Source organism: Micropterus salmoides, unplaced genomic scaffold (genome assembly GCF_014851395.1).
Source record: "Micropterus salmoides isolate LMB-PRFRI ecotype aquatic unplaced genomic scaffold, ASM1485139v1 Ms_hic_scaffold_17, whole genome shotgun sequence".
In the NCBI taxonomy this organism is placed as follows: Eukaryota; Metazoa; Chordata; class Actinopteri; order Centrarchiformes; family Centrarchidae; genus Micropterus; species Micropterus salmoides.
In genome coordinates, this window is record NW_024040817.1 from 24,901,616 (window position 1) to 24,913,741 (window position 12,126).

At 43.4% G+C, this 12,126-nt stretch overlaps 1 protein-coding gene across 2 annotated transcripts; it reads left to right on the forward strand.

The window, feature by feature from the left end:
* The first annotated feature begins 4,685 nt into the window (after positions 1-4,685).
* Positions 4,686-11,273, forward strand: myclb (MYCL proto-oncogene, bHLH transcription factor b). Of its 2 annotated transcripts, none has more exons than XM_038724718.1 (3): positions 4,686-4,932; positions 5,776-6,453; positions 7,997-11,273. In XM_038724718.1, the coding sequence occupies exons 2-3, from the start codon at positions 5,820-5,822 to the stop codon at positions 8,776-8,778; spliced, it is 1,416 nt and encodes a 471-aa protein (XP_038580646.1). In that variant the 5' UTR covers positions 4,686-4,932; positions 5,776-5,819; the 3' UTR covers positions 8,779-11,273. The 2 variants fall into 2 exon arrangements, with proteins under 2 accessions (XP_038580646.1, XP_038580647.1); XM_038724719.1 differs by lacking the exon at positions 4,686-4,932 and adding an exon at positions 4,984-5,546.
* The last annotated feature ends 853 nt before the right edge of the window (positions 11,274-12,126 follow it).

Consider the following 12,126-nt stretch of genomic DNA (forward strand, 5'->3'; position numbering starts at 1 on the left):
CGCGAAGGGGGCGGGGGCGGTGATGTGAAGGCAACGCGAAGGAATTCGTGTGAGTTGAATATTTTCAACTCAAGCAAAGAAGTCGCATGACGCTGAGTCGCGATAGCCTATCAGTGTTGTGCTTGTCCGTACGTCACCGAGGCTTCAGAGCGTTGTGTGGAGAGGGCCAGGCAGAGCGGGGGATTGAAAATCTGCTGGCCGGCTGAGAGCTGCTAAACTTGGGGGAGAGGAGCAGGGAGCAGCGCTGCAACTATTGGACAAATAAACCCCCGTAGTCCGTCAGATTCTGCTCTGACAACTACGCCGTTTTCTCGCTGGAGGAGCTCGGAGTAAACTGCTTTTATAAAATTAGCTTTTTACTTTAGTATTTAGGATTACAACGTTGATTTATCTTCACTGGAGCTTCTCAGCAGCTAGGTTCCGTTTACACCCGGTTCCAGTGATGTTGTTAGCGTCGTTAGCTCTGTCGGACTACGACTTCATATTTATATAAAAACCAGACAAAAGTGGACATTGCTGGGAGAAAAGAAAGCGAGGAGGTTGAACTACCTGGTGACTTCAGAAAACATGTGTCTGTAACTTTATTCCAGCTATCATTGACCAAGTTAGCATAGCATAGCTCTGATCGACCCAAACTCCATTCAGAAAACAAACATCTTAGAAGTTGTTGTCCTGCTGTCTTGCTGACAAACCTGACAAAGCATGAATTCATATGTTTAGGAAATCATGCATCATGTTGTAGTTATTTTGGCATCAGTTTGATCCGTTTATTGCTATTTAATCACAGTAAAATGTTTACTTTGGGTTCATACAGTTGTAGTAAAGGCGAGTTGTGTTCATTCACGTTATCGCGTTAAAATCGCCTTCTCGCGTTGTGTGTGAACACTTGCTGCGAATGTACTCACGCGAGGAAAGCGTTGCGAGGCGAAAATTCACGGTTGGTCTGAATGTGGCATTAGTGTACTGGTGAAGGGAGAGATCAAATAGGCCGATAGAAGATTTGCAAAGACATTTATAGAGAAAAATACAGTAGTTTATTTTAATACATGAGAAATTAGGGTATTTGGTGTTTTATTATAAATGTTATTTTTACAAACATTTGTGGTGGGTTTTTTTCAACCTCAAATTGCAACAGCAATAAACTGTAAATATCCCTGTTACTCTAAATAATCCACATACCTTACTGTGAACAGTTTTCACTGAAAATAGCTGTTTTTAGAAAGATATAATCCTCTTTGATTTTTCGATTGAAAGTTTTTGTAATGCTGAGACCATTGAATTTCATTTACCTCCACTGTATGTGGAGGCAGAAATCTGAGAAAGACGATATGAAGAGGTGAAAGGTGAAGAGTGTGTATTTGCATGTATGTGTGTTTGCAGCTCAGTGTGCAATAGCTCAATGTAAAGAGCATCTGGGCTGAAAGGCAATCCTCTCCCTTACCACGTGTGTGTGCTTGTGTTTGTAAGTGCGTGTGTGTCAGTGTGTGTTTAGTGTGTCAGCAGGAGGTCAACACCATGCAGTGGGTAGCAGCTGTCACTTTTCCTCTCCAGTCTCCCAGATTACATAAAGTGAACCTGTGGTGGTCCAGATACACTGGTGGATCCCAGACTAGGTGTTCATTGATCAGTCTGGAAGGTCAGAGTCAGACGGAGAGGGGGTGGTTGGAGGAATGATGTGAAGGGTGACCTTTAACCTTTTACTTTACTTTAATTATCTGTTACGTACGTATTCCTGTTGAAATTAATTTGCATATTTTGTAAGGTGACACTGAACAAAGCAAGCCTCAGCATATTTCTATTTCTATAATCTTAATGATGCAGTGAAAGCTAACATTGCACGTTTGTAAGCTCAATTATGTCTGAACATCTATTGTAAATCTATGTTTAAATCTGATCAGTACACAGTGCATATTTAACACACACACCCACACACTGGTTTATTCGAGTAAACCTGCATTTCTTTGTCAATTTCCTTTTGTATTTGCTGCACTACTTTTCTCTCTCTCTTTGCATAATGATTATTTTAATTATCTGCAGTATATGATAAAGTCATATCCTGCACTTTGCTGCTGCTGCAACAGCCCCATGGGGATCATTACAGCATTGTTTTATGGAAACTAATCTAATCACATATGACATTAAAATGAAACGCAATTCTATGCACAGTATGTTATATCGAAGGCTGCAGAGAGAATGTGCCAAAGGAAAACATCAACTGTGGTATTTGAGTATATCTTTGATTTAGAAAAAATTGAAAAAATCTTCAGACTTTAACTTTTTGCTAACAAACTGCCCTACCTTTAATTGTATCACAGCTGCGGACTGTTAAAGAAATAGTTAGATATTTTGGAAATGAGTTAGCCAGTGTTCAGACCACAAAACAGCCCTGCGTTAAAACAACGCAAGGGGCTGCATTGGCGTGTGTGTGTGTGTGTGTGTGGGGGGGGGTGTTGCTTCAGGAACTGGTGAGACACGAAATACAATCCAGGAAGACCAGTGTTGGTAACAGGTCCATGAATCTGAAGGCTTGTCAAATGACAAAATACTATACAGCGGTTTATAATAATATGGGAAAGGATTATACAACTAACAAAAGTTAGTCATGAAGTTATAATAAATAGGAAGTTACAGCCAGCTAGCTAGTTTAGCTTAGCAAAAAGACTGGAAACAGAGGGAAATAGTCTGATTATGTGCCGGACTACAAGAAGTCACTGCACCCGGCAAAGAAATAATCCTGCACATAACCCCTGTAAAACTTAAACTTGCAGTTTTTTAACTTCAGTTTTTGTGTGAATTAAACAAACAACATACATTGTGTTAATAAGTGAGCTTTAAAGGTGCTGACAGCCAGATTTGTTAAATTACCTTTGGAAGGAGCCACTCTTTATGCAAAGCCAAGCTAGCTGGTTTCATATTTAGTGGAGATATGAAAGTAACTTCTCATCTAAACCTCAGTAAAAAAGCGTATAAGTAGTTCCCAAAATGTTGAACTACGTCAAGGGTTACGTTGACCTCAGCAGGTTTTTACTTTGAGCTGTTACACACCAGCACTAAAATGTTAATGTAATATATTAATATGCATAGTGCAGATCACCACTATCAGCTTCTGGGAGGAGATACCACTTAATTGGTACCTTGTGAGTGATAATATTTCACTAATCCAATGAGACTCTCTCTGGCATGTCTGTACTCCTATTCTTATGCAAAGAAGGTTCACTAATCCATAGGGGAATTACTGTAAATTTTTATTATTTCCCTCTGAGCCCTACCACAACACATCTAAGTAAGGATCTGCATGGAAAGAACATTTCCCAGAATCATATTTACATTTGCATATGAATGAAATATTAGATTAAAATGGGAGAATTGCATATTTTGTACATTTAAATGATTTAAATTGGGGGGACTCCTTATGAGGACTGAATTCACTTAATCTGTTTTTTAAAAAAAAAGACATATCTTCCTTATTTTTAAGGACATTTTAAGGAGCTCGTCCTTGCACCCATTCACTTTTGATGATTATTTCAAAGAGGGGCGGCAGATTAAGCATTTCAAAGTATGTAACAAGGCAGAAGACAGAGAGGAACAAGATAAAAGCGCCACGAGAACGAGGGATCAGAAACAGGACGAGCTAAGAGAGAGAAAGTGATACAGACGGGGAAATTGAAAGATTGCAGCTTCTGCTTCTCCAGTCTGTTAGTTCTGTGTGTTTGGAGGCTCTCTCCTGGGATATAACCATCTGAAGTCTCCCTGTTTCTTGTAGGGTCAAGATGTTTTTGATCAGGGTTGACTGGGGATAAAAGTGTCGGGGAGGGGAGTAAAACTGAGGAGAGAAGAATAGAGGATGAGTGACAGAAGATGGGGTTTGAGGGAAAAAGAAGTGGGGTGAGGAGGTGTCTGAGTTTGATTGGAAGATGAGGTGGACAGACATGGATTTCACGCTGTCTGCTTTGCTGCCGAGCTGGAGGGGGAACTTCAGAGGAGCAGTTAAAGGAAGGATGTTTCTCAATCATCATCCTCAAGAGCGAATGTGCCAAAGTTTAGTGCGGCATAGTTTCACGACTCGAAAAAAAGGCAAGACTGAGAGGGTTTCATATGGTAAGAAAAACAAGTGTCAGCAGTTGTTGGGGTGTGTGTGTGTGTGTGTGTGTGTGTGTGTAGGCGTGTGCAGCTGTCAAGGAGATACACACATGACACACAGAGCGTTGCTTCCATATTGACTCTCTCGGAGGGAGGGCTCTACATCATTGATATTGATTACAGAGACTATGAGATGCATGGACCGACATCGGATACTGCAGCCGTATGTCCACATGAAATCACTGTGACACACCCCTCCCACAAACACACAGATTATGCCTATAACTGCTCCCTGTTGTGGAAGATGCCCTCCTTATTAAAGCCTTTTTATGCAGCATGATGGTTACACACAGGTTCTCATGCATTTGCACAAGTGTGTTTACACTCACACGCACATACATACGTTGCAATAATATGTTTGCATAATTAGGCCTATTGCAAAAGCAGAACAATGACAACTTATGAAATCAGTGCCATACAGCCTCTGCAGAGCATCATGCGTGTTTTGAGCGTGCTGCACCTTTAAACGGCAGGCGTGGCTCTCCTACTACGACCCGCCCTTTATGCATAATAGCCGACTCGCCTTCCCCCGGATCATATAGTGCAGTAGTCTGCAAAGAAAAGTGACCACAGCCGAAACCCATCCAGCCTTATGAGCGGCGGGACTGCGACCAAACGGACTCATTTACCTGAAAGGACTGTTTACAACCTGGGCAAGGCACAAAGCGGATCTGCGGGACCGCTCACATTTTGAGCCAGATTATACATAAGGAATCATTGTGGCTGCTGCTTTATAAATTGCGCACGGCGGATCTATGAAGACGCAGGCAGGTTTTTCACATTCAACACCAGGTAAAACTATTTTATTTTTTTTGTCTCCAGCAACTGTCCTTACGGGGACGTCAACACACAGGCGCGGGGGTATAGGTTCTCAGTTAATAAATGGGCCGCTCGGAGTTTGCAGCTTTCCAGCGCGCCTGCTGCGTAATTAACTGATCTGCGCTTTTTAGTCGCAGCTGAATTCTTTGAGCTTGTTAGGAGTTGAGCCGAGGAGTCAGAAACTACTTTACATACGACTCCCCCCGTCTGACCGGGTGTGTTGCCAGACAAGACAGGTACCTGTCTATCCAATTAACCTATTTCAATCTAATTTAGGTTAATCACTCTATTTTCTTCAGTCAGCAGAAAATACACCCCCCTCCCCTCTCTCCGCCAGAGCCTACTACTAAAACAGTGTTATGTAATGAAACACTGTTGCGAAACTTGAACTTCTCAGCAGCAACACAGAGTAGTTTAACTTTAACTTTGTTGCATTTAAGCATAGGCGAGGCTACTTTGTATTTCATGGCTGAAAATTTCCCATAGCGTTATTTCAGCGCGTCTATGAACTCGTTGACCTTATTCACGGACTGGATACGGACTACATGGTAGGCAAGTCTTAATTGGCGCGCCATGTTCTGATGCAGGTAGGCTACCTACTTTGTTTCTGTTGCAACTCTGTTGATGTTTTTTCTTAAAGCTACTGTAGGAAACAGTTCGCTGTGACAGACAATATAATAAGTAGAATGCATTCACTATAGCGCCAAAATCAACCCACTCCCTCCAGAGGGCAACATGTTTCCGGCCAGGGGTGTGATTATTTTGATGAGAATGAGGCTCAGTTCTGATACAACTGTTGGCTATTTCTCTCTGCAGACAGAGGGAACAGGGAGTGATTAACCCCCCTGCCTGCAGCCCCCATGCCGGGCATTAGCTCCACCGCTCCTCGTTATGAAAACTGGGACATGGACCACCTCGACCACTACCAACATTATTTCTACGACGATCACCACGACCCGGACGAGGATTTCTTCAAGTCCACAGCGCCCAGCGAGGACATATGGAAGAAATTCGAGCTAGTACCGACCCCGCCCATGTCCCCTATCCGCGCGGTGGAAGGGTCGAGCAGGGTCGGGCTGCTGTGCCCGTCTCTGGGGGACAAGCTGGAGTGGGTATCTCAGTTCTTAGGGCAGGATGATGAGCAGCAGCAGGACCTTCCCTGCAAGCTGACAACGTCCAATGACTCCTTCGGGAACCTGAGCTCCATCATTATCCAGGACTGCATGTGGAGTGGCTTCTCGGCCGGACAGCAGCTGGAGAGAGTTGTAGGGGAGCGCTGCGCCTCCTGTCCCGGGACGGGGGCCGCGGCCAAAGTCGCAGGCGGGTCTGCCGTTACGTCCCCGGGTAGAGCGCAGAGTGCTCCCGCCGACGCGTCCGCTCTCAGCGGACTGGCGGCGGACTGTGTAGACCCGGCTGCCGTGCTCACTTTCCCATTAAACGGTGGATGCAAGAAACAAGTGTCCTCTGGTTCCGAGTCTCACACCGACTCATCAGGTCAGTAACAGATGAAATATGCAACATAGCCGGGGACTCTTCTATACAAACATTTCTCTGATTTGCCTGTCCACATTTATGCTTTCAAGCATTTTTTACAAGGGTGACTTAAGGTTAATTGGATTTGAAATGTCATGTTTCTTTCTGGCATTTAGTTAATATTTTGCTTTGATTAGCTATTATCTGGCAGTAGGGGCTGGCATGGCACATAATGACTGCATTGCGTTACCTTGGTGCATGCAACACATGCTTCTAGCCCAGTGAGTGACACGCCCATTGAAACATCTGCTGCTTGGCAGGGCTCCAGCAAACCAGCTGCTACCTCTCCCTGTTCCTCTAGTCTGATTTATGATAACAATATCCTCTCCTGCGCTGCCTAGCTCAGATTTGACATGAATTCAATAAGCATATTGCTTATTATTGGAACTTTATGTAACCAGGAGGGAAGGGAAAATCAATCATTTTGGTTATTTTATATAACCAAAATTCTCCCTGGCTCTAGACCTCTTTTCCCATTTCCACTCCTTGAACCCAATGTGGGCTACCATGTGATGCTGAACTTGGACCATGCATAATGGTGTGTGGAATGTCACAAAGGGAACTTGTTGCTGCATTCTTCCACTCAACAGGCTGCAGCGCCAATTGTGTCAGTGGGTGGATTTGGTGCGAGCCAGCCTGGTCTGTGAATAGAGCGGGATTAGTCATTTAGGAGTTCGGCTCGGCCTGCAGAATTCTTTTGAAATGAGTTTGAGGCAGTATTTCACACAGTTTCAGGGAATAATATGTGCTCAAGGAAGTGGAGAATGAGCAATCAAAGGAAATGACACCAATAAAGAGCTCTAATAGGGCTACTTTAGGGAATTCATTCTGTATGCCTTGTAATTCGAGATGTATTATTTATTCTCATAAATGCTGTTGTAAATAATAAGCGGGCACCCCTCCCTCCAAAGCTCTTTATCCATCTCCTCTTTATTGTGTTATTCATATAGAGATTACTACTTTCTGAGTAGTCAAATACACGGAAGTGCTATTACTTTAAAGGTGGGTTTCACTTTAAAAGAGCATTGAAAATCTCGCAAGAGTCTAGTCTGTTGGCGGGAATCAAGTCGATAAGACCTTTCATGTTTAATATCCTGTTTCCACTCGAGAAAATTCGGCAGCAAATGGTTTTAAACGTGCGCAGCTTTCCATGTTAGGCTCATTAGAACAAGTTGAAGAGTTGCACCTGAGTGCTTCTTCAGCTAACCTGCCTCTCATCCTAACTCGGAAGTCACCCGATGCGGTGAGTCATCACAGCAACAGTGTGTATCCTGTAGTGTGTGAGACTTCATGAGGCCTTGTGTGAAGTAAATTTTTACAGAAGCATTTTATTTGTTTAAGGAGACAGGAGGGCAGGGTGACTGTGTCAAGTCAGGTGGCTCTTATTTATTTTTTTTTTTATGTGACTCATGTTTCCAACTCCAGCTGTCCCCTGCAGTCATTAGCAGGTATTTTGGATAATCAAACGCATCACTTAATGCCTTCCCTCCTGCCCTTTTTTCAGATGATGAAGATGACAAGGATGAGGATGAAGAGGAGATTGATGTGGTGACAGTGGAGCACAAGCAGCAACGCAAACCTCGCCGACTGGTCAACACTCGTAAACCAGTGACTATAACGGTTCGCGCCGACCCCCTCGACCCCAGCATGAAGCGTTTCCACATCTCTATCCACCAACAGCAGCACAACTATGCTGCGCCCTCCCCGGACACACTCCCTACACCGGCCGAGCCGCCTCGGAAGAGGGTTCGGCAGGAGGCCTCCACCCAGGTCACCCAGAACACTCAGTACCACCAGCCCCGGCCCGGCCACACCCCTTTGAACTTAGACAGCAGGAAGTCTCAAGTGACTGTGGCCGGAGTCAGGTCAGAGTCCCCTAACCCTAGGGCTTCCTCTCCTACCTCCTCCACATCCCCTTCGTCTCCTCCCTCCTCCTCCTCTTCCTCCTCCTCGCCCTCCTCCCATCCCAACAGCTCCCCCTCAAAGCCCCACTTCTTCTCCAGCCCCCAGTCCTCCGACTGCGAGGACACAGACAAACGCAAGGCGCACAACTTCCTCGAGCGCAAGCGGAGGAATGACCTGCGCTCACGTTTCCTGTCACTGCGGGACGAGATCCCGGGTTTAGCGGACTGCCCCAAGACGCCGAAGGTGGCGATCCTGACGCGAGCCACGGAGTACCTGCAGCAGCTGCACACCAGGGAAAGGCAGAAGGCTCAGGAAAGGAAGCAGCTGAAAGCCAGGCAGCTGCAGCTGCTGCAGAGGCTGGCCCAGCTCAAACGATCCTGAGCGTCGGGGTCAGCCGTCACCACAAACGTACACTCACAGAACTGAACGGGACTACGTGAAGGAGAAAAGACCCTAATGTTCACTTTGAATCGGTCACGTTGGAATTGTGCGGGTGTATTGTTGTTTTTTTCTTTCTATTTTTGTGGTTTGCACATTAGCTTCTGAGTGATTGACAAGGCCGTAAGCCAGTCAGGACAGCCAGCTAGGGACTGATCTTATGGGGCATCTTACGGACAGATTTATATGTCCATGGTTACTCAATATAGGTTTGTCAAAATGTTATATTTCCCCTTGCTAAAAAATATTCAAAATTGTTGCTTGCTACCAGAAGGCTTGTTGTGAATGCAACAGCTTCTAGTTGAGAAACTGCTACAGCTTTGCTGTTTACCTGCTGCATGGTCTGGTCAGATGTCTCCCTGATTGTAATAAGGCTTGGTGTGCTTGCACAGCAGTGTTGTCTCCTCTTTCAATCTGTCATCAGTCTAAAGGCCCCCTGACGTTTTCTGTGGGGTCTCCCTTCAAATTGTAACTTCTTTTAAAGTTCCCTGCTCCTTAGCGCTTGGCATACAACTCATTTTATTCTCAAGTTGTGCCTCTTCTCTCATTCTCCATAGCATCTAAATTCTTCTGTTTCCTCTTCTGTTCACACTTGTCCGTGTCAGCAGATGAAGTTTCTAGCTTTATGCTTACTGATAATGGGGGAATGCAGGGGGCTGTTGTGGGACTGTACTGAGCCATGCATCATAATGTTGCAACTGGAAGCATACAAACTGTTCTGCACCTCTTGAATAGCTCAGGTTAAGTCCTAACTTCTGTGCCTGCAGGTTCATAACTTCAGTGTTTGTCTTCTTGCGTCATAGATGTTTCAACAGCAGCACAGTGCCCACAGTAACACCCTGTTTTGCAGCATTATTTGGAGAAAATGAGTCCATATGTTGCCATGCAGGCATTTTTTTTTCAGGTCAATCCATATACAGTCAACATCTGCAAAAACACTATATGAACATGTTTACCAAGTTTCACCCTGTCTTTATTATTGTTGTGCCATGGAGACCAGCCAAAAGGTGAATGTTGGCTTCAAATTATCAACCTGAATAAACTCTTTGAGAATGGCTTAAATTGAATCTGTATGTTTAAGCGACATCACAAATGCCAACCTTAGCTTGGAGAGGAAGCCCACAGAGTTCCAACTGTATTTGTTTCATCTTGTCTAATATTTTGTAATTGTTTTTTTTTTTTTGCATTTAATGTAATGCCTATAGAAGCCTTTTTCATGTACGTAGACTATCCTGTTGGATGTTATGTATATAGTTCCCTTACTGTACAGCCCCTTCCAAACCAAAACCAGAGCTGTCTACTATACTCATCCTAGTTCTGGGCCCTGCGTCTTAAACCGGGGCCAAGCTTGCAGGCTTTTCAAAGATAACTCAAAGCTTCTATTTTTGTTAATAAAATGATTATGAAAAAAGTCAAGATAAAACACTTACTGAACATTGATCACACTAGCCACTTTGTCAACACTTTTTTTTTTTTTTTTTTTTTTTTTTTTTTTTGCAATGCCTACTTGTTTTCTTTACTGTTCATGGCTTCTTTGTTTCTTTCTCTGGGGGTTTGTTTTATTTGTACAAGTCAGAATTGACAAAAGTTTTATACTATATTTTCCTACCAAGTTGTTTCAGTGTGAGCTAATGACTGTTTCTGTTATTGTAGCTGGCAGGTCTTTATTGGTGGTTATGTGCTGAAAATTGGCACGTATGGCCTGTTTTCTCTCTGGAGTCAAAAGCACCTGAATGCTCCTGTATTCAATCCAATCACTGTAGCTGTAACACACTCTTAAATCTGACGTGGGGGGGGGGGACTTAAGAGGATCTACCGATTAAACTTCTGGCTGTGTGTAGCCTTTAGTGACCTTAATGTTAATGCTTTCTCTCTGCTTTTTTGCAAGCCCTGGTGCTCCCTATTTTCCCACAAGCCATGCAACAGAGAACACTGTAGCCCTGGAACTAGTACTGTAAATGATCCTGCTCTTACCAGCACTCAGGAAACTCTCAAGCAAGCTGTAGCTCTTGTGCTAGGGCCTTCAGCTGTGCTTGAGGAAAACACCCCCTGCTGTAATATGCTGTATTTATGACCAAATGCCAGACCCACGCAGACAGAAGCAACCCTTCCTTCATGTGAACTTGCTGTTATATATTTTTCTGCTAATAAATTCAGCACAAACCACCATTAGTCCTGTTTTTAGATTTCTCAATAGGGTGCACACACAGCAGTGGTTTGCCCTGCTTTCTTATTTTTATTTGTTTGACTGGTATTGGTCACTGGTCTCTGTGTTTGGCACAGTCACGGTAGCAGTGGATATTGCTTACATACTTTGGGAGCTAAACTATCATGATTTTGGAGCCTTGTCTCAGCACTTTTTCTTTCTGTACCTCATAAGCCTATATGTATGAAGAGTATGTCCGGAAATTAATAAATTCATGGTTTGACATCATAAATGACCTGTGTGCTGTATCTGTCTGTCTCTTCCACACATAAGAACAATCATCAAGTTGTTTATTTGTTATTCAGTTTGTAGCTGGATTACCGTTACACTTAAATCTAGTGTTATTTTGACTACTATTATAGTGCACATTTGTTCTCCATTAAAATCACCCGTAGGGGTGAATACACAGGCAATATGTTGCCATGCAGGCATTTGGTGAAGTTGATCTTATTTGCAAAAACATGAACATGTTTACCAAGTTTCACCCTGTCTTTATTATTGACCAGCGAAAAGGTGAATGTTGGCTTGAAATTACAAGACTGAACTAAACACTTAGAGAATAGATTAAATTGAATCTGTATGTTTAAGCAACATCAAAAATTTCATCCTTTGCTTGAATAAGAAGCCCACAGAGTTCCAACTGTGTATTTCTTTCATCTTGCTGTCTGATATTTTGTAATTTTTATTTTTTTGCATTTGACTTGATGCCTATACAAGCCTTTTAATGTACGTAGACTATCCAGTTGGATGTTATATAGCCTATACAGTTCCCTTACTGTACAGTGCCTTCCAAACCATCACACATCCACAGAGAGTGGCTTTAAATTGAATCTGTATGTTTGAGCAACATCAAAAATGCCAACCTTTGCTTGGAGATGAATCCCACAGAGTTCCAACTTTATGGTGTTCATTTCAGTTCATGTTTTGACATCATAAATGACCTGTTTGCCTTATCTGTTTCTCTTCCACACATAATAAGAACAATCAGTTGTATATTGGTTTTTCAGTTTGTAGCTGGATATAGCTACACTTAAATCTAGTGTGTTATTATGGGCACATTTGTTTCCCATTAAAACCACCTGTAT